The sequence below is a fragment of the Dama dama genome, chromosome 20 (assembly GCF_033118175.1).
Source record: "Dama dama isolate Ldn47 chromosome 20, ASM3311817v1, whole genome shotgun sequence".
Classification (NCBI taxonomy): Eukaryota; Metazoa; Chordata; class Mammalia; order Artiodactyla; family Cervidae; genus Dama; species Dama dama.
The window spans coordinates 72061289-72083960 of NC_083700.1; the positions used below are offsets into that span (position 1 = coordinate 72061289).

General features: G+C 41.5%; 1 protein-coding gene across 10 annotated transcripts in view; it reads left to right on the top strand.

Moving 5' to 3' along the window:
• The first annotated feature begins 6002 nt into the window (after positions 1–6002).
• PTGER3 (prostaglandin E receptor 3) overlaps positions 6003–22672 on the top strand; it is a 239123-nt gene continuing 222453 nt past the window's right edge. For 9 of the 10 annotated variants that reach the window (XM_061121619.1, XM_061121623.1, XM_061121617.1 and 6 more), the window contains exon 1: positions 6003–7105. In XM_061121619.1, coding sequence (XP_060977602.1) covers positions 6212–7105 — 894 coding nt within the window. In that variant the 5' untranslated portion in view covers positions 6003–6211. Of the gene's footprint in view, positions 7106–13738; positions 13943–22672 lie in introns of those variants that run through there. The other variant, XM_061121624.1, reaches the window with a different exon arrangement.

Genomic DNA, 22672 nt, shown 5'->3' on the forward strand with positions numbered 1-22672 from the left:
GTGGGATGACAGTCAGTTGGATAAACGAGGCTGGAATTCCAGGGGAAGTATAGGCTGTGGATACAAATTTGGGCTGTATCAGTCCTCTCCTAAGGATTTATCATGATAAAAATAAGCCCCACAAATGTACACACCAATAAATATAAAAATGTTAGTGTACAATTGCTAATAACAAAAAATTATAACCTAAACATTCAGAAAAATTATGCTCCAAACACTCAAGAAAAAAAAAAAAAAAAAAAGGTTATTCTGGTATTTAAGAAGATTATAAAGAATTTCTATATATAATGACCAAAAGAGATAATCACATTTGTTAAATGTTCAAAAGACAAGAAAAAGCTATAGGAGTACTTCTAGTAACAATGAGAGGGTAAAGAAATCACAAGGATTTTTCTCCTATTTTAATTTAGAAGGTTTATAGTCTTAAGATTAAATAAATGTATTTAATGATAGTCTGTGTGTGGTATAAGGATTGTGTTCATTTTTATTTGCATATAAGTATCCAGTTTTCCCAGCACCATTTGTGAAAACTTTACTGAATTACCTTAATACTGCTGAAAAGTAACTGAATTTTCATTTATGTATGTATGTGTGTATACATATCTTTGTATCTATATCTCTGTATATTTATATATCTATATAAACATATATATATATATATATATAACTACATATCTATATAAAGTGGGCTTCTCAGGTGGAGCTAGTGGTAAAGAATCCACTTACCAGTGCAGGAGGCACAAGAGCCGAGGGTTCCATCCCTGGGTCAGGAAGATTCCCTGGAAAAGGAAATAGCAACCCGCTCCAGTGTTCTTGCCTAGAAAATTCCATGGACAGAGGAGCCTGGTGAGTTATCATGGGGTTGCACAGCGTTGGACACGACTGAGCACACACACACACATCTATATAAAGTTCAATGGACTAATATAAGCATACTATTCCATTGATATGTCATTATGCCAATATCACTGTCCTGCAGATAACAATTATAAAGTCTGGTTAAAAGATTTAAAACAACAACTATTTAAATTTATTGGAAAGCATTCAAAAGCACACAGAACTAGGAGAAAAAATTAATCTCAACCAACTGACAGGGGTAAGGATTAAGGCTTCTGGCCTTTTGGACTGAGGTGATACCCAATCCTCATGACTATCTCATAGGAAATAGTAGTAGAGAAATTGCCACCTCATTGGCAAAAAGTGCATGAGATTGGAGTTCAAGGTTAGAAAAACCACTGAAGATTTAAATAGGAAATTCAAACAATGAGAACCACAGAAAGAGTGAACTGGAACTTCTCTCCAAATCTACATTTGACAGCCAAACTATATGTGAATGACAGAATCGCCCTGGAACCTAATTTAAAAAAGCAAGCTGAAGCTTCACAGGCTTGAAATACCAGGGCACAGCCCCAAACTGACAGAACAGCTAGAAATTAGAAGAGACTCCCTATAAGCAAATAAACCAGACAGAATGATCCCTACCACTGAACAACCAACAAATCATATAGGTATGTTGTTGTTGTTCGGTTGGTAAATCATGTCTAACTCTTTGTGACTCCATGGACTGTAGCATGCTAGGCTCCTCTGTCCTCTGCTGTCTCCCAAAGTTTGCTCAAATTCATGTCCATTGAGTCAGTGATGCCATCTAACGATTTCGTCCTCTGCCACCCCCCTTTTTCTTTTGCCTTCAGTCTTTCCCAGCATCAAGGTCTTTTCCAATGAGTTGGCTCTTTGCATTAGATAGGATAGATCAATTCACAGGAAACCAGGCTTAAAGAGTAGCCATGAAGAGACAAGAGGTAATAGTAGCTGCCTATCAGAGGAGAGAAAATGTTAGCATTTTGAATCCAGGCACATTAACTGCCAAAAGGACCACCCCATCACTACCAAATCAGTAATCTTCAGAAGAAAAATGAAATCCACAGTCACTACAGTATATGAACTTTAATGTCCAGTTTTCAGTTAAAAATTACTAAGCATATAATGAAACAGAAAGAGAAGTTTGGAAAAGAGGCAGTCAATAAAAGGGACTTAGGGTATCCAGATAATTGATTTAGAAGACTTAAAGTGTCTCCTTTATTTTGCTGAACTACTAATTATATTGATTAATGTTTGAGAGCTACATCTACCTTGTGTTCCTGAGATAAATCTTATTTGATCCTGAAGACTGTACACATTTTTCCACTTTTTCATCAAAACTGTACATTGTTTCTGAAATTGGGTTTCTTGGTTTGCATGACAAATCACAAAAGCCACTGAGTTTAGCATTCTTTCTTGTTATTTTGGGTAAAAAAAATCAAGAGTTTCCATTAAAATATAAACTCTGTAAATGTAGAAACTTTTGTTTTTCTTGTGTCCTTGACATCTGTATGGTGTCTGACATAGAGTGGATGCTCACTATTTATTTTTGGCTGCACCACGCAGCATGTGAGATCTTAGTTCCCCACCAAAAATTGAACCTGCATCCCCTGCATTGGAAGCATGGAGTCTTAACTACTAGGCTAGCAGACAAGACCCAATATTTATTGAATAAATGACTTGAAAACATGCTGAAATTAGTAGTTGGCTCTATAGAGTAAGAACTGCAGATATTTTCAGGTAATCAAGGGCTTGATTGTGTGAAACTATTTATTAATTTTTCCAGTTCAGTTAGTCAGGTCTGACTCTTTGCTATCCCATGGACTGCAGCATACCAGGCTTCCTTGTCCATCACCAGCTCCCAGAGCTTGCTCAAACTCATGCCCATCGAGTCGGTGATGCCATCCAACCATCTCATCCTCTGTCGTTCCCTTCTCCTGCCTTCAATCTTTCCCAGCATCAGGGTCTTTTCCAATGAGTCAGTTCTTCGCATCAGATGGACAAAGTATTGGAGCTTCAGCTTCAGCATCAGTCCTTCCAGTGACTATTCAGGACTTAATTTAATTTTTTTAAAATTTATGTCTATTTTAAGATTTCCTGATAGAAGTTCAGTAGAAGTATATACAATAAATTCATCAGCACTAGCTAAGTACTGACATATGTCATGAATTTTAAGATGTAAGATACAATAGGGGATTTAAATTTATGGACTAAAATCACTTCTAGGCATAATGTCAGTTAAAATTGCATAATGGGTGAATACATGCTTTAAAATCTTTTTAAAAGTTTTTGAATGTGTGGTCTTTCAGTTACCTGACTTTATAACTTTAATCCTCACTGGAATATTGATTAAACAGACACTCAAAGAAAGACAGAATGACAACAATTATGTATTAATGAGTTAGGTCCCTACGAAAAGTATCAGAGGTCCCTAAGCAAAGCATGTATTGTTCAGAAATTATATGGCATGTTATTAACCTTTGGGTCACTAGAGGGCAGTGATGTTTCAGAACAACATAATTCAGACTGTTTCTGTTCTGACACCAAGAAGTGTGGATCTGGAGTCATTCTGTGCCAGCATTCTATAGTGACACCTCAGATCCTCCAAATTACTTGTTTTCAACGTGAATAGCTACAAAACATACAACTTAGGAATCAATACACAGAAAGGAGGAAAGTGTTATACAAAAACTCTGAAATGCAGTACATTTAAGGCATTGGTGGAGGTGAGTTAAGAGAAGCTAATATTAACTGTTTGATACTATATGCCCTTATAATTTTAACTCTTATGTAGTCTAACTGGTGTGTACTGCAGTGAGGGTAACAAAATTTTCAAAGAGGTCAAATATTCATAAATAATAAGTTTTGGTGTCATTGTAGATTGGCTTTGTTTTGTTTAGTTTTTTTGCTGTATAAATCATGAAAGGTCTTAAATTTTAAAATAAATATACAGTTACACTAGAGTTTTATTGCTATAACATTAAATTTTGATATGTACTTTCAATCCAATGCTTTGGATAAAACCTGTATCTGGGAATACCATCGAATATTATTCTACTTTTCAAATGACACTTTAGAAAAACATTTTCACAAATATGAGTTTGAGACTAATTAAAACTAATAAAAGCTTGGGGGAAGATTTAAAAAATGAACCACTTTTCTATTCCTTCTTAGTTGTTCTCATTAGACACATGGCATCACAAATAAATTTGAAAAAAGTAAAAGAAAAAAACAGTAAAACACAAAATGAAATTAGTGATGTGATTAATGCATGTTAAAATAGAGTTTACATTTCATTTTTGCTTTTTCTCCTTTAAAAACTATATAGCCCTATAATTTTTTTTTTTTTTTTCAGACTCTGATACAGAGTCAAAACAACAGCATAGAAAGAACGCAAGGGGACATACTCCATTCTCATATCCTACCACTCATTTACATCCAATGAGATCAACTAAGCTGGAAAAGACAACTGAACTGACCCAGTCTTGCTCTGAAAGTCTGAGTAATGGTCTTCATAGGGCTGAGTAAATGCGCTTCCCGCTTCCCGACTGGCTCAGCGGTAAAGAATCCGCCTGCGATACAGAAAACGCAGGAGGTACCAAGGGTTCCATCCCTGGGACAGGAAGCTCCCCTGGAGGAGAGCATGACAAACCGCTGCAGTGTTCTTGCCTGGAGAATCCCAAGGATAGAGGAGCCTCACAGGTTACAGCCCATAGAGTCGCCACAGAGTCGGACACGATGGAAACGACTGAGCTGAATGATTAGATCTAATTTCTTAAATATGAGGGAAAATGAAGTTCAAAAATAATTTTTAAAATCTTTCCATTTCCCCGACAAGATGAAAAGGCAGAAAAACTAGACTCTCACTAGGTTTGAGAACTGCTGGTCTTATCACCTGTTGAGAGTGGTTATGGTATCTATGTAAAGAACACTGTGCTTCAGGTAGGAAGTTGGAGACTGGAGAATTGCTGAAGGGCTTGGGCACATCCTTTAACTTCAGGAGCCTCAGTTACCTCACCTTAAAAGGGGAGTAATAATACTTGGAGGATGTCTGAGAAAAAATAGGGAAATGGCTGTGAAACACATAAAATATTGGCTTAATAAAAGATGTTACTGAGTGATTATGCCCATTTTCACTAAATGTGAAGACCTTCATAACATCTAAATGCAGCTTCTAGTCCTAACTGCATAAGAATGGTCCAGGGTGGAGAAAGATGGTTGCAGGCTTTGTGAGAGTTTGCCTTGTTTCTCTGGCCCACCTCCCCTCACTCCCACAGGCTAGCAGCCTTTGATTTCAATAATTCAGATGTGCTGAGACAGTGAAATAGTGAGTGGCAGCCACCTGCCCCTTTTGCCCTAGCTAAATTTAAAAAATATTTTTAATTAATTTATATATATATATATATTTAAAGTTAAGGAAGGAGAAGAATTTAGGCTGGTGATGGAAGGGGTTGGTAGTTGGGATTTCTTTATTTTTGAATCCGACAGTCTGATTTTATTTTGTCTTCCGGTACCTATTCCCTTAAATCTTATGGCACTATTGGTTTTAGAGTTTCAGTGCTCCCCTGGGGACAGAGCAACCTGGCCTGCTTATGATCATGCGAGAGTCCCAAAGTAGAAAGGGAAAAATGTTCACGCTCATCTACGCATCAGGAGTATGGTTTAGCTAGATTACTCAGGGTCAGGTAGGTAAGATACAACTTCTCAGGGTCACAAAAGAGCGCCGGGAGGAAGATCTGGTCCTTGCGCGAGTCTGTGTGGATGGAGAAGGAGGAAGGCGGGCACCTTGGCAACTTGCCTGAGGTGGGGTAGCCGAGGGAGACCTTTTAGCCCCAGCCTCTCACCGCCTCTTCTCTGGCAGAGAACCGGAGGCGGCGCGGGGCAGCCTGGCTGGGCGGCCGGTCGCGGCAGGAGCTGGAGCATTTCGAGAGGAGTCCTCTGGCAGTGGAAGGATGTTCGGAGCCCAGGCGGCCAAAGCAGTGATCAAGCCGCAGCGAGAGAGAGAGAGAGACAGAGAGAGAGGGAGGCTCTCGGCTGCTTCTGCATCCTCCTCCCACTGCACTTTGGCCCACGCCCACGGGCGCCCCGCCCCCCTCGGGCTTATAGCAGGCGCCGGGCACCTCCGGACGCCTGGGAGCCGACGGCGCGGCTGCCTGCTTGGCCTGGGAGCCCCGGCGCCGCCGCCTTAGTGGCGAAGTGACGCGGCGCCTGCGCCCCGCATCATGGAGGGCAGCCTAGCCGCGACCCCAGCCCCAGCCCCGGTCGCCACCGACAGCCGCCGCCTCCCGCGCCGGGTCGGCCGGCTCCCGTCGCTGTTCTCAAGGTGCCGTCCCTGCCTCACCTCCAAGGCAATATGAAGGCGACCCGGGACCACGCGAGCTCCCCTTTCTGTACGCGCTTCAACCACTCCGGCCCGGGCATCTGGGCGGCCGAGCGCGCCGTTGAGGCGCGGAGCAACCTCACGCTGCCCCCGGAGCCCAGCGAGGACTGCGGCTCGGTGTCCGTAGCCTTTTCGATGACCATGATGATCACCGGGTTCGTGGGCAACGCGCTGGCCATAACGCTCGTGTCAAAGAGCTACAGGCGCCGGGAGAGCAAGCGCAAGAAGTCGTTCCTGCTGTGCATCGGCTGGCTGGCGCTCACCGACATGGTCGGGCAGCTGCTCACCAGCCCGGTGGTCATCGTCCTCTACCTGTCCCACCAGCACTGGGAGCAGCTCGACCCATCGGGGAGGTTGTGCACCTTCTTCGGCCTGACCATGACCGTCTTTGGGCTCTCCTCGCTCTTCATTGCCAGCGCCATGGCCGTCGAGCGGGCGCTGGCCACCCGGGCGCCGCACTGGTACTCAAGCCACATGAAGGCCAGCGTCACCCGCGCCGTGCTGCTGGGCGTGTGGCTGGCCGTGCTCGCCTTCGCCCTGTTGCCGGTGCTGGGCGTAGGTCAGTATACCATCCAGTGGCCTGGGACTTGGTGCTTCATTAGCACCCGGCCTGAGGGCAACGGGACTAACTCCCGGCAAAACTGGGGCAACGTTTTCTTCGCTTCTGCCTTTGCCATCCTGGGGCTCTCGGCGCTGGTGGTCACCTTCGCCTGCAACCTGGCCACCATTAAGGCCCTGGTGTCCCGCTGCAGGGCCAAGGCCACTGCGTCTCAGTCCAGCGCCCAGTGGGGCCGAATCACGACAGAGACGGCCATCCAGCTCATGGGGATCATGTGCGTGCTGTCGGTCTGCTGGTCGCCGTTGCTGGTAGGTAGTTCCAGGGCCTGGGGAGTTCGGGGTGCGCGCCGGCGGGCAGGGGAGACTTTGGGAAGTGCCAACACCTGCAGGGGCGTGTCTGCAAGAGGAGAACTCTGGAGAGGGCTCCACCTGCGCTTCTTGGTCTCGGCTTCAGAACATAGCTCCTCATTTACTTGCTGAGCACCTTCCAAGTGCTAGGCATCGCATCAGGCTATGGCTGTGCACGCCTGGATACCCCAGGGGTGCTCACATTCCAATCGGAGAGAGTAAGAGGATACCCAGGTGTTAGTTCACTGCTGGTGCAGAAACTGGTTTCTCCCGGGAGCACTAGGAGCAGAATAGAATGGCGATGACAACTCCAGACCGGTACTCTGGGTTTTCTCCTTATTTCAAATACCTCTCGCACGTTGAGTCGATTTGCACTCTGCAGAGGTACTTTCCCGGAGCCCGCCCGCACCCGCCACCCCGCGGACAGGCACCGCCTCTGAGCCAGTGCGCGCCCTCCCGCAGCAGCCGCGCCTCGCCGTGCTAGCAGGCAGACGCGAGGCAGGAGGGTCGAGAGGCGTCTCGCCCTCGGCCAGCCTCCGTCCTTTGAAATTGCGCTGCGTCCTCTAGGAAGTGCTGGAACCCACAGTCATCCCGCGGGCCCCGAGGCCTACTAACTCCCTCGGACCAGCCTTGGCTTGTCCTTGTGGTCACTGCGCGGGGCTGATGGTAAGGCCCTTCCTGGGATAGGAAGTAGAGGTTTCTGCACTTAGCAGCTCCTCACGGGGCCCACAGCCCGGGAGCAAGTGACGTTTCCACATGCTCCTTGTCTAACACCTGTTCTTACATCTTACTTTCCAGGTTTTCCTCTGCCATCCTTTTAGCTCCACATTTGGTGTAAGTGCTATTTACTAATTCCTGATGAATCATTGCCTTTCTAGGCCCCCAGCAACCTAGCTCAGTAAATATTCCTGCAAGAGCGACCTGGTCACTGTGACAGGGTTACAACAGATGACACATCGGACCTAGAAACTTATTAGACAGTTGTGAAAAACTCCTGAAATCCACAGTTTTCAGAAACCACCCACATATAGGGTTTTTTACTTTTTTTTTCTTGTTTTAGTTTTTATCTGTATCTTGCACTTGCGGAATCTTAGTTCCCCCACCCAGGGATCCAACCGGTGTCCCCTGCATTGGGAGCTTGGAATCTTCATGGCAGGAACATGGAAGGCCGGAGCTTTTCTTTTTTTTAATTGTGATAGAATACACATAACGTGAAATTTCCCATTAGTTTTAAGTGTGCAATTAAGTTATATGAAGTATATTAACATTGTCGTACACCATGTACAATTTTAAAATCCTTGTACTCTTTAACAGAACCGTAGTTCCTTTTCTCCTCTCACCCCACCCCACCCCCACCAGTCCTGCGTTTGACTACACCCATGTTCCAGAATACTCCTGTTTAATTGTGTAGTATATTTAGAGCAGGAGTCTTGGCTGGGAATGGATCATAGGTTGTGACAAGGAGAGTTATGTTGGGACCGCAGAGTCCATAAATCGCTGTAAGGTCTCAGTTCTGCATTCCAGAAGCTAGAAGTCAGGCTGATGTCATCACCGTGGCTTATCAAAGCCAGCACCAATTTTAGACATATTTACTTCTACTGTGTGTAGGTAGTCAAATAGAAGAAAAAAAAAGAATTCTAAATAATAAGCACTTTACTACAATTGATAGTTAATGTAGCTTTAAAGGCAAACAGAATATTTGAATTTTTCACAATAGTCATTTGAGTCCCACGTATTTGAGTTTGTTCTATCACACTCTATATGTATGCTTTATATATCCAAGGAAAAAGGTAAATCATATGAATAAAATGCTTACTCATACAGTTAACCAGACTTATAGTTGTTGCTTTTTTTTTAAGTAGAAGAGAAAATAAGCAGTGTGTTTTTTATTTCAAAACTGTGCTTCTAATATGATGGGCACAGTGGCCTTATGAAGACTTTAGATCAGTTCTGAAAACTGAAACCTGGGATGATCAAACTCACTCTTAAGAAACCCTGTATTTGGAATTCATCTTATTTAATTTCAGTTAATATTTGCATATAAACTTTATTGGTTTGCAGCATTTTATCAAAGTTTATTGGGTCAGTTCTCATAAAAACATTAAGCAAATTCAACATGTGATCATATCAAAGAGAAGAAATTCGTGGTTTTCAAAATAGGTATTTTTTGAACTAAAGTAATTATTCTATCTTCTGTTTTGTGCACCACTGAAGTTAAATCTCCAAATGTCTTCAGAAAGATCTGCAGTACAAAGTTGGAATTATTTCAAAGGAAAGAAAATGGCAAAACTGCTCTCTTAATAGGTTAGGGAATTATAAGAAAGAAAACACTAGAATTTAGTGAACTGAATTTTTAGTGTATTAATGCTGAAGTGAGAGGGGTTTTTTTAATATGTTTTCCCTAATTATAAAATATAGATTCCCTGTTAGCTTTAAAAAAAAAATTGGGCACAGGGTACTAATCTAATTATCCAAAATTCTTACTTAAAAGGACTCTGAGTGTATCTTATCGTAGAGGACTAATGTGATGACAATAATGTTCAGTTGTCACTGCTGAAAAACTTAGCAGAGAATAGATACCATAATAAGAAAACATCTCAACTGAATTAGCTGCAAATTCCTGCTGTGTAAATAGGAGCCGTTTCTGGGTTTATCTGGTTTAAATAGAGGCTTATCTATGGTGCAAACAAAAGCTTTTAAACTTTTTTTCCCCAGAAGCTACACAATAGAAAATCTGAAATTAAGTGTGAATACAGTGGGAAGTGATGTCACCATTGATAGATGACTTACACTTCTTCATCAATATAAGGCATCAAATTCTGTTGAAATCAGTTAATTGACTCAGCAATGCAATCTGTTTGACTTATCATCATTAGATTTTTTATGAACTACCATCACCAAATAGTCCAGTTGTTTGACATGATAGCCAGGTTTCCAGAAGCAGGAATAACCCGAGGCTGTTGTTCAGAGGAAGCCATCAGGCCAGTTTGCCCTTTTGTACACCTGGCACGCCTCAAACAGGTACAACAGCTACAATACCAACACTGTAAGTGGCTAATACTGTAGCCATCTTAAAAATAGTAGACGAAAAGCTATCTACACTGTGAAAAGAGAGAATGAGGAACAGAGTTTCTCATCCACGACTCAGGCACTGTATAAAAGCAGCCTTAGGAACTTTGCCTTTAATCTTGAACCAGCAAATTCTGTGCTCAATAGCCACAGATGTGAGCAGAGATGTTTTGACTCAAGGAGATATTTTGCAACATAGATGTAGTGTTTTTTAAGTTTTAGGAATCACTGACATTTTTTGACATAGAAAATTTGCCTTAAATGTACTACATGTGAAAAATAGATGCTATAGGTTATTTTACAGAAGTAATGGTGTTTTATAGTGTTATAAAAAGTATTATTAAATTGCTAATATTTTCTCTGCCTATAAATTTGTGCCATATTCTGGATTTTAATTCAGGGAAAATGATTAAGCATATGAATTGACATTATAGGAAAAATCTTCTATAATTTGTTTTTATAATAATTTAGATTATTCAGAATTCTTAGGTTTTTTTTGTTTGTTTGTTTGTTTTGTTTACTACAATTAATTTTAAGCATTCTGGAGGGATATTAAGTAGACATTAGAAACTTGTCAAAGCATTATAATCTGTTCAGAGAAGTAGGATTGCCACATTTGTAAGTGAAACAATTAGAGAATAATACAAGAATAGATGTAATTAACAATGCCTTTGGCTCTGGGAAGAAATCCCTCTGAATTTGCCAGAGTAGGCTTCCAGAAAGAGTTGGGCTGGCATAGCTTGACCTCACAGCTGAGAGTGTGTATGTCCGGGAACCCAGCTCACGAGAGTACAGAGGGTGGACGCTGGAACCACAGGAAGAATGGTTTGAAAAAGTTCTGTGGATGGATTGAGGATAAACGCAGGATGAGGACTGTGTTCTTTGGCCTGTAGACTATAAAACCTCTATTTTGGGTTTTTGAATAGGGGAATTAATTTTTAAAAGATTGGCAGAGTGTGTGGATAGATTTGGGCTGGAAAATGGGAAAGTGAGATCAGAAACAACTTGCTTCTGCAGGTCTGTTAGGGCCTAAGGGTAGAGACCATGGAAAGAGATAAATCAGAGAAAAAAAGGTAATGCTGATAGAAATGGTCAGTTTAAGCAGTGATTGATGTGTTTGAATTGTGGTTTTGGAGAAGACTCTTGAGAGCCCTTGGACTGCAAGGAGATTAAACCAGTCAATCTTAAAGGAAATCAACCCTGAATATTCATTGGAAGGACTGATGCTGAAGCTCTAATACTTTGGCCATTTGATCCAAAGAGCTGACTCAGTGGAAAAAATCCTGATACTGGGAAAGACTGAAGGCAAAAGAAGAAGGGGGCAGCAGAGGAAGAGATGGTTAGGTAGCATCACTGACTCAACTGGACATGAATCTGAGCAAACTTCAAGAGATAGTGAAGGACAGGGGAGCCTGGTGTGCCACAGCCCATGGGGTCTCAAAGAGTTGAACACAACTTAACAATTGAATAGCAACAGTAAAGAGTGATTAACTCAACAAACATTTCTTCCTCATCAACTATGTCCTACTCTTTGTGGTAAGTATTTTCACATGCATTACCTCATTTAACTGCATGCTGTGAAATTGCCACTATGTTCCACTTCATTCAGATGAAGAACTGAAGTGTAAAGAATATTAGAACCAGATTTCTAATTCAAGATATTTGACTCTGAGTTTATTTTTAATCTTTTTCCTGTTGTAGTGATTTGTTTGTTTGACTTAAAGTAGAGCTAATAGATATCTAAGCTCTTTTTCCAAGTGTTATTCTGTTTCTCTTATTTGGGAGAATCATGGTTTGATGACCCAGAATGAGAAATTTGAGAAGGAGACTGCTTGGTCAATTGTACTTTTGTAAGAATGGGGTTTTCCAGTAGTCATGTATGGATGGATATGAGAGCTGCAGCAGTGCCAAAGAATTGATGCTTTTGAACTGTGGTGTTGGAGAAGACTCTTGAGAGTCCCTTGGACTGCAAGGAGATCCAACCAGTCCATCCTAAAGGAAATCAGTCCTGAATATTCATTGGAAGGACTGAGGCTGAAGCTGAAACTCCAATACTTTGGCCACCTGATGAGAACTGACTCATTGGAAAAGACCCTGATGCTGGGAAAGATTGAAGGCAGGAGAAGAGGACGACAGAGGATGAGATGTGTGGCATCACCGACTCGATGGACATGAGTTTGAGCTACCTTCAGGAGTTGGTGAAGGACAGAGAAGCCTGGCGTGCTGCATCCCATGGAGTCACAAAGAATTGGACACGATTGAGTGACTGAACTGAAGAGTGGGGGCTTCTGGGTGACTTGGGCTTTTGGACACCATACGTAAGGAGATAGCAGATTATCTAAGTGATATATCCAGAAGCAAATATAACTTGAAGCTTAGTGAGATAAATAAGGGCTTAAAATGTAGGTTTTTGTATCTTGAGTTTATTAGAGAGAGCCAAGAATTAAACAAATTCTTAAGCCATCTTATTTGAAGACATTCAGATGGTCTAGAGTTGTAGCATACGTGTGACTCATTGGCCTTTCTCCTTTGAAAAAGCTGTAAAGGTCAATAACTCAATTATGAAAGTTTCCATAGGATCATTTTTCTGGGAATTACACTCAGAATATGCACTACAGGCATTTGTAACAGAGGATGATCGATGATTTGTCTGGGGAGCTGAGAGGTGGTAGTGAGAGGTACTGGGTGTCATGTTCAATTTTCAGTCCTTGCCTTGCAGAGCTAGAAAGCAGGGAGAGAAGTTCTCCTTCAAACTCCTCACATATGGTAGCACTTTTATAGTCCACCAGTGTTCTACATGCATCTCTTTCACACTTGGCAACTCTTGGAATCTACAACTGTAGCATGCCATATTCTGAATCCCTCTTTTCCCTCAATTCCTTATCATAGAAGTAAGTAAGTGGTTTGTATTTCAATTCCTGCCTTGCTTCTTTAGAATTATTAGATGGCCTCTTAAGTCCTTCTTTTCCCTAGAAAAATTCTAATTTTCAGAGATCAATGAGGGTAACCCAAGAAGGGACCTTATATTTCTTGGGGTTCCTCTTATATCTTGTCTCCTGAGTGTACGTCAGCATTTTATGGTAAACATAGTAATTCATTCTTACACAGACATGACAATTGGACAGTGTGTGACTTTTTTAAATGAGAGGGATGCACACACGTGCATGTGTGCACACATATACACACACATGGAAATAACACTATGGAGTAGTGACTCTGCTACCTTTATTCAGAACACTTTTGTCTCCATTTTCCAACTTTACACCTCACCCCTCAGCCATTCAGGACAGCTGCCGAGCAGTCACTGTCTTGGATTGGCTAAGGTCCCAAGTTAGCAGTGACTTTGTTAGAGAAACCTCCCTTGAGCCTCACTAGGCTTGGTTGGGTGCTCCAGCTCTTTGGTCCCACTTCGCTTACCTTGCAGATCCGGTGTCTTGATCTGAGTCACACTTTACTGAACATTCTGGTTAATTGACCTCCTGAGGGCAGATGTAGTAACTACCTGGTAAACTGTTCTTTTCCTAGGAACTATCATGATGACCAGCCACACACGGTATGTCCAGTACAAGCCTATTGAGTGAATATCTGAGCACAGAAATCAGAAGACAGGTTCTTGTCCCAGTGACATAAGACAATCCATTGTGTGACCTTAAACAGCTTGCTTGGTATCTTTGTGAACACTTTTCTTTTTCTCCTGTAAAATAGGAATAAAAACACCAACTCAACTTATTTCACAGGATTGTAATAAAAAGTGAAATAAATGTATGTGAAAATAATTGAGACTATTTCTTCCATATTAAGAATACTACTGTGATGTTTTATAAATGACAGTGTTGACTTCTTGTCTTCAGATAGACCTTTCTCCCAGGAAACTGGAGAAAAGAGAGACGTAATGTTTCACAGCTTGATTAGTTATAATTAACTGGTGGGGAAATGTGAAGAATGTAACTTTTCAGAAAAACTAATTAAGAAAAAGGTCAAATAAATATTGTAAGATAAATATTTGTAAATATTTGCTAGGTATTGTAATTCATCCCTCCTCCCTGCCCCCGTCACCATCACCATTCTCTCAGTTCTTGGATGCTTTCCCCCTTACAACTGCCAGTTAACTCTCTAAACCTAAAACATGCTGGATCCCACCTCCCCTTCCCTTGAACTTGGAGGAGTACCGACCACCTCATGCTCTGAAGACCTCTGTATAGAATATGTCGCTTGTCTTTTCAGTCAGGGACTCCATGTGCTCAGACCTGTCCTCATGTAATGAGTCAAATTAATTGTGAATTTAGTTGCTGTCCTAGGTCAAATCATTCTGCAGACCTCTTAAGGCTAGGGCCTGTGCCCTGGTTGTCCTCATCTTTTCACAGGTGATCCAGAGTGTTGGGGCTGCACAGATTCTCCACCACTGACTCACAGTCCAGAACTGTGTTTACATGAGCCTTAAATCAGACCAAAACATGAGAAACACACAGTTGTAAACTGCCTCACAGTTAGTCTAGGTTCTGACAAGGCATTAATATTATTTGTAGTCTGCAAATAACACAAAGTGTAATTTTCCCATCCAGTAGCCCTCCTAGAATTCTCTTGGGCATCATTTATAAGGAGAACATTTCAGTGTCTGGTCTGGTCACCTATTCAAAATCAGTATTTTGTTTTACTGGTGCTGATTTTTATGATAGGTGTTTGAGGACTATAAATCTAAAAATGAAAGATGGTGGCAGAGATAGAAGAGGAGGCTTGATTTTTCTCACTTTAATTCTGTTGGGAAGAAATTAGGTACTAATTTAGGTAAGAGTCACATCATATAGTGAAGTGAAAGTCACTGTCGTGTCCAGCTCTTTGCGACCCCATGGACGATACAGTCCATAGAATTCTCCCGGCCAGAATACTGGAGTGGGTATCCTTTCACTTCTCCAGGGGATCTTCTCAACCCAGGGATCAAAGCCAGGTCTCATGCATTGCAGGCAGATTCTTTACCAGCTGAGCCACAAGGGAACCCCAAGAGTCATATCATATAAGTACAGGATAAATTTTACACCAAACAAGATTTTTACAAATCTTAGTAATACAAACACAGAAGACCAAGTTGGAGCTGGAAGTATATTTATTTTAAGCAATTTTTTGAGTTTTTTAAAAAACATATATATATATGTGTGTGTGTGTATATTATATATATATATATATATATTTATATTTATATAGATATATATATATTTGACTCTGCCGGGTCCTAATTGTGGCATGTGGGATCTAGTTCCCTGAACAGGAATGGAACCTGGCTCCCCTGGATAGGGAGCACAGAGTCTTAGCCACAGGGTCACCAGGGAAGTTTCCTATTTTAAGCAATTATTGATCTAATAAAAATCAGATGTAATTTTAAGAACACACTTTTCACTAATCCTTTATTTTCTCTAAGTAGATTTGATCTTTTTGTTTCTCTTTCTGAGTATTCACTGTGTCATTTTCTGTGCTTGAGAATATGCTGCTGTTGGTGTGACTCATGAGCATTTGGAGAAAGAAGTATGCTGTTAGTGCTGAAAATACTGAAAGAGAGATCCTAAAAGATACGGTGTGTTTTGAAGAATTCACCAGTCCAATAAAGTGGAGCTTTCTTTGTGGTCTTGATATACGAAATTTCCCTGATAACGTTCTACCACTTTGGGTCAAGTAGAGCACACACATCTGCATTTCCCTTATTAATCCAGTGCCTTGGCAGTCAAAGGCACAAACAGCCGTCAGCGATCAAGTGACCTCTGCCTCTGTTTCATAAGAAAAACAAGAGAAAGCTATTGAAGAGCAGGTGGAGGCTAGAGACAGCAAAAGGCACTGGAAGGCAAGAGCCTGCGGTTCTCATCTTGGCTTTTCTACCAAGAGATAAAAGTCATCCTATCTTTCTGGTTTTCCCTTTCCTCGTGAGTAAAATAAAAACAATTATCACTCTAACCTTCTTTCTGGTTCTGACTTCCTGTGGCTCAAAATAGATAAAATCATCCCTTTTGGACATACCATATTAGGTATGTGGAGGGAAATACCCAAAAACGTCTTTAAGAAGAATCATAGAAATGTATGCAAATAAACAGAATAGATCATGCATCCTGTTATATAATTATTCTGTAAATATGTATTGAGTGCTTGCTTCGTGTCTGCCTCTCTGGTGACGCAGTGATGACTAGGGTAAGGGTGAAGCTATTGAGCAGTTACCAGGCTCTAAGGGGCAGTCTTCATGTCATGTTCCGTGTGAAGGACAGTCCTCGTGGAGCCGGGTGCCACCTGTGCTGTACTTGGTAGCCCTGAGCGGAAGCCAGACAGACATGCTAGCTTCTTCCATGAAACTTTCAATCTACTGAGGTAGACCCGCAAAGAAGAAACCGTTCATCCAGTAAACAAATGTAACCAGTCTGGTGGGTCGTCTCCCTGGTTGCTTTCACCGCCACGTGGTGCAGATGCTGCAGGTTGATCTCATCTGGGCTGAAGGGCAGTGCTGGTCCGCTGCCACCGTGAGGCCCATGGACCATGTCCCTGCCCAGGCTTGCAGTGGGTCTGTGCTTGGGCGCCATTGTTAGGAGTCACATTAATTCACACCCTCTAACTTCAGCCATGAAGCTCAGCAGAAATTTTCTGAAGCACAGCCACTGTACTAGAATGAAAGGCCCCAGAGAGCGGCTGGCCTCTGGCCACATACTGCCTGGAACCTCCTTCTGGGGTCCTTGGGCTCTGGGTTGGACTCAGATGACTTTCTTACAAGTTTGTCTTTCTCTTCCAGTAAATTTTCTTTGAAGACACTCCATGTCTTTTCCCTCTACTGAATGCAGCCAAAGTTGCTGTCTGCTAAGTTTCTTGGCTTCAGATATTGGGAGAGGAGGTTAGATTTCTCTGCCTTTTTTTTTTCCCCAGAAAATATGATAAATATGATGGTCTACTTCTCCCCAGGTAACCAGCAATTTATACCAGGGGTGTGGTATGGATTTCCTTTGTTGTACCATACAACTTTCCGCTATGAAAAACAACTCAGTCAACATTTACCAAAGTGAGTGTTTCTTATTTCTGTAATACCTGCTCCAATGTGACTTGCTCTGCCCACCTGAACAGGGAAGAGCAGGGCAGCTTCTGGCATCCCCCAACATACATCATGAAAACAATGCATGTGTGTATGAAGTTGCTTCAGCTGTGTCTAACTCTTTGCGACTCTATGGACTATAGTCCTCTAGGCTCTACTGTCCATGAAATTTTCTAGGTAAGAATACTGGAGTAGGTTGCCATTTCCTTCTCCAGGGGATCTTCCCAAACCAGGGATTGAACCCGTGTCTCTTATGTCACCTGCATTGGCAGGCAGGTTCTTTACCACTGCGCCACCTGGGATGCCCACATTAAAACAATGGACGTGTATAAAGGCAAGAAAAAGGTGCTTTGGCAAAATGTCAAGAAGGGCCTTCTTTTGATGCATTGGTGAATGTGGGGGTGGTTACATTGGATGTCCCTAAGAAAATGTCATTTATGGTGAATCTTGGAAGTCAGTACGTTAAGAAAGAAAGAGCAACTTGTGAAACTATCAGTATAGGAAAGAGCGGGAAGCATTTGAGGAACTTAAAGAGAGCCAGAGGGATACATTAACATAAATAAAAGGAACAGTAGCTTTAAGGTAAAGCTAGGAAGGGAGACATGGTCTGCAGGGGCAGACCATGCAGAACCTTGTCATTTTTGTTTGGGAGTTTATAGACTTTTATCTTAAGTATCTTGGAAAACAACTAGCTTTGAGTGAGGGAGTGGTTTGATCTGCTTTGTGTATTAAGGTTACTTAGGTTGCCTTATGAATTAGGAAAGGTATCAGAGCCCTTGAGTACTGAGATCAGATGGAGATGTAGAAACATTAATTTAAAAAAAAATTTTTTTTCCATAAGTATTGCTTTAAAAGGAGAGAAATAGCTTGGCACAGAATTGACAGTGGGAGTGGAAGTCTGTGGAGAAGCACAGAGGGAAAAATTGAGCCAGGTGTGCTGGGAATGGTAAGCAAATCTGTTTTTGTTGAAGTATGTTTGAGAATGTCAAGAAATATTATGAGTCAAGTAAGGACTGAGGAGTGAGGAAGGAAGGAGTGTACTGGTAGATTGCCTTGAAGATTAGAAATAAGAATTTGCATTTCATCTTGGGCAAGTTGTGTTGCTTGTCTGTATTTCTGTTCCATATTTGTAAAAGAAGAGGGTTGACCTTATAAAATCTCTTGATTTATAAAGGGTCATTTAGTAAAATAACTCATCTAATGTTTGGTCTATTTCTAGAATATTCTTGGTGAAATTTTCTGTTTTGTTTGAATACCTTTACTTATTGGAAATTTGTTGCTTTTTAAGGGGCACAAAGAATTTTCTTAGAGGTTCTTTCTCTCTCTCTCTTTCTCTCCCTTCCCGCCTCCTTCCCTTTCTTTCTTCCTTTATCTTTTAGGGTCAAACATAGTACTAATAATATATGTAAAACACTTAAACACCATATCACACTTAATAAGCACTTAATAACTGGGCTTCCCCAGTAGCTTAGCAGTAAAAGAATCTGCCTGTAATGTAGGAACTGCAGGACACACAGGTTCGTTCCCTGGGTGGGGAAGATCCCCTGGAGGAGGGCATGGCAAACCACCCCAGTATGCTTGCCTGGAGAATGCCATGGCCAGAGAAGCCTGGCAGGCTACAGTCTATAGGGTTGCACAGAGTCAGACACTACTGAAGCAACAAAGCATGCATGTACACACGCATGTGGGTTGAATTGAAGTGTTGCTAATTCTAGTTCTTGGTTTATGTGGAACAATACTAAATTTAGTTATAGATAGCTTTTATTTTTAATGGAGAAGGAAATGTTAACCCACTCCAGTATCCTTGCCTGGAAAATCCCATGGACAGAGGAGCCTGGCGGGCTATAATAGTCCATGAGGTCACAAAGAGTCAGATACAGCTGAGCAACTTCACTTTCACTTCCGCTTCACTTTATTTTTAAAGTTATATGACACTATGCTTCTCAATTAAATATCAAGGAGTTCTACTAAATCTGTGTAAACAAACAGTAAAATAACATGAAATTATCTTGACAACATCAGGAACAGGAGCCATGATGTATTAATTCATTTAAGTGACACTTAGGATCAGCTGTGTGTAAGATACTGTACTACAACCTGATAGAGCAATGGCATGGTCCTTGTCTTTAAGGAATACTGAATGATTTCCTGGAGAAACTTGAGGTTGTGACTCAAAGAAGCAATGTTGTTTTTCTTTATCAGTTATGAATATAGGGGAAAAAGTTGGGACCATTCAGAATTTATTTACCTATTCACGTGTTCAGTGATTGTTTACTGAGTACCTACGTGTCAGACACAGTTCTAGGTGCTGGAAGTATAGCAATGAAATAAGCAGACTAGCTTCCTGCTCTCAGCAAACATGCATTCTAGGGGAAGGAGAAAGTCAATAAATTAGATGAGAAGTCAGATTGTGGTAAATACTGTTAAGAAAATAAAGCAATGTGATATGATAGAGGAAGCCTGGGAAACTTTTGTAGATGGAGACATCAGAGAAAGGTGCCTCTTAAATGAGAGGTAATATTTAAGCTGATATCTGAGGGAAAGGAAAGAACCAGGTATGAATGATCTCCAGGAAGAATATTCTAGGTCGAGGAAACAGCAAAGGCCCTCACTTGGTAAGCTCAAGGGGTAGAAAGAAGTCCTGTGTGGCTGAAGTGAGATGGGTGTGGAGAGAGTAAGAGTCTGTGAATTGAGGTAGAGACAGTGTTGGGGGCCAGATTGTGTGAGGTCCTGCAGAGAAGTTTTGATATGATTTTAAGAAAACACTGGTAGATTTGAAGCAAGGGGAGTGACATTATTGGATTTATGTCTTTAAAAGATTCTTCTCGAAGCTGTGTGAAGACCAGGTTGCAGAAGGGCCAGAGTGGGAGTAGGGAGACCAAGTAGAAGGTATTGAAACTGTCCTGATGGGGAACGATGACCACTGAGGTTGGAGTGGAGACATGAATATATTCACACAGACTGTTTTGGAGATAGACTTTACAAGACCTTCTGTGATTTCTCTAATCCTTATCCTGTGACTCTGACAGGAAATAAGGCCCCATCTTCCTCTCTGGGCCTCTGGTAAGGAAATGGCTATCTGTCTACAAATGACTTCCCATCTGGATCCTTAAGGTGGAAGTGACTACTCCGAGCTAGTAATAGGCAGATTTAGAATTAAGTTCTATCTAGTGGGGGCTATTTTTTTGTTCTGAGATGTGAATTGGAGTAGTCAGAGAAAAAGGGAAATAAGCAAAGTTTGCTTGTGAAATAGTAGGATGTTACAAGACTCCTCATCCCTGAAGAAGATCCAGACCAAACTAAAGCAAGCTAGTTTAAAGGAGAAAAAAAAGGAGAAGGGAGGTGGATTTCTTGGTTCATATAAATTGCTGGTGGTGCCAAGAGCAGAGGTGACCCTGTGGAAGACAAAGCCAGGACTCTCTGTATCTTTCACTTTGACTTCTTGCCTGGGTCAGAATCTCCAATTCAGGCTCTGTTTCTAAGGAACTAACCTTGGACATACTTGCAGCTCACTGGCCAGGTTCCAAGTACTTTTCCCCAAAGCTTTTGGTTAATAGGTTTATATTTACAGTCTGCATGAGGGGGTTTAATTGTGCTACTTAAAATAATTTTGAAATTAACTTTATTTCTGGTTGTCCTGGGTCTCTGTAGTTGCACGGGCTTTCCTCTAGCTGTGGCGAGCAGGGCCTACTCTCTAGTTGCGGTGCGCAGGCTCCTCATTGTGATGGCTTCTCCTGTTGGAGAACACAGGCTTGAGGCACATGGGCTCAGAAGTTGCAGCTCCCGGGCTCTAGAGCTCAGACTTAATCGTTGTGGCGCACAGGCTCAGCCACGTCATGTGGGATCTTCTCTTCTCCGAACAAGCATTGAACCCAAGTCTCCACGTTGGCAGGTGGTCTCTCCACCACTGAGCCACCAGGGAAGCCTTAATTTTGCTTTTATAGCAATACAGTATTTCAGTGACTATGAAGCACTGTTTCAACAAATTTTTTCCTCCTTTCCTCCCTCCCTCCTTTTTCTTTGTTATCTATTTATTTATTTAGTAAATACAAGAAACAGTTATATGTGACATAAAGTTTCAGGACCCCACTTCATCTTCAAAGACATTGTGAGTTTTGTTATTAAGGATTTAGACCTAGAGAATTGTCCAGAAGTGAGATGGGTATAGCTTGAGGTTTCTGGTGGAACAGAGGTAGTTATATAAGTTTCTGAAAGCTCACAAATAAGCCATCAACAGCACAGAGAGGCAACAAGAAAAGGAAAAAAGAAATTTTTTCTTGATTTTTCCATAAAGGATGAATTGCAGTCTGGGTTTGATGCTAATCTGGCAACTTTCTGTATAAACCATTGGATGTACTAATGACCAACATTCTGGGTGGCATATTTTTGAATTCATTTAATGGTAATAATTTCCTCAAGTATAGATTAAGGATTTGCCTGGATCCACAAAGTAAATTTCTTAACTTCTTCAATTTTGTTCTATAAAAAATATTAGGGGGTGTCTTGATTTTTTTCCCTCTTACATCTATTTCTAATTAAATCGTGCTGTAGGTCAATTTCAGGGAGCATGAGAATACCCTCTGACTTCAGAGCTCTAGTCTTCTCCCTCAACTTGATATTTGGTCGCCAACAATAGAGTCTAACACTAAACACAAAGGGCATATGTGAAAAGGGATACTGGGGGCTCAGTGTGCATAGAAAGCTGGCAGCTATGGAAGATAGGCAGGACACAGGCTGTTCTAGATGCTGAGCATCAGGCCAAGATCCTACTGCAAAACAGTTTCTGTTGCTCTTTGTGTCCTGGGGGCAAACCTGACTGCTTTAGCTTGGGTGTTTTGCCTCCTGGCCAAATAAAGAGGTTACTAGAAGAAGGATCAGGCAACTGCAGCAACTTGTTTTTGAAGTAGGACCTGATAGTGAGAGGTAAGTTCTGGGATTTCTTTCCCACCTAGAATATATAGAAAAAGTTTTTCAAAATTGGGGTATTAATAACAAAAGATGGGGGTTCGTTGTTACCATCTAATCACCCTTAGAAATATTATGACAGTAATGTTGTATCTTTCAAGTCCTGTGTGTGTGTGTTCATGTCACTTATTGAGGAGATGGAATGGCAATGAGACTGATGGAGAGGAAGCTGAAAAGATCCACAAAACAAAAGGACATACTTATTGAATGCCTACTACATGCAAGCACTTGAGAATTACTTTATTACCTAATTTAATTGGCACAAGTTTATCAGTTTGGTATTTTTTTATCCCCATCTTTCAGTTGTACAGACTATACTTTAAACAGAAAACTTTCCCCAGTCCTACCCATAGAAATTAGTAGAAGCTAGATCTTTTATGCTGTAATAATCTCTTTTACATTCATTGTCTCTTCTTATTACCTACTGGTGGCTCAGATGG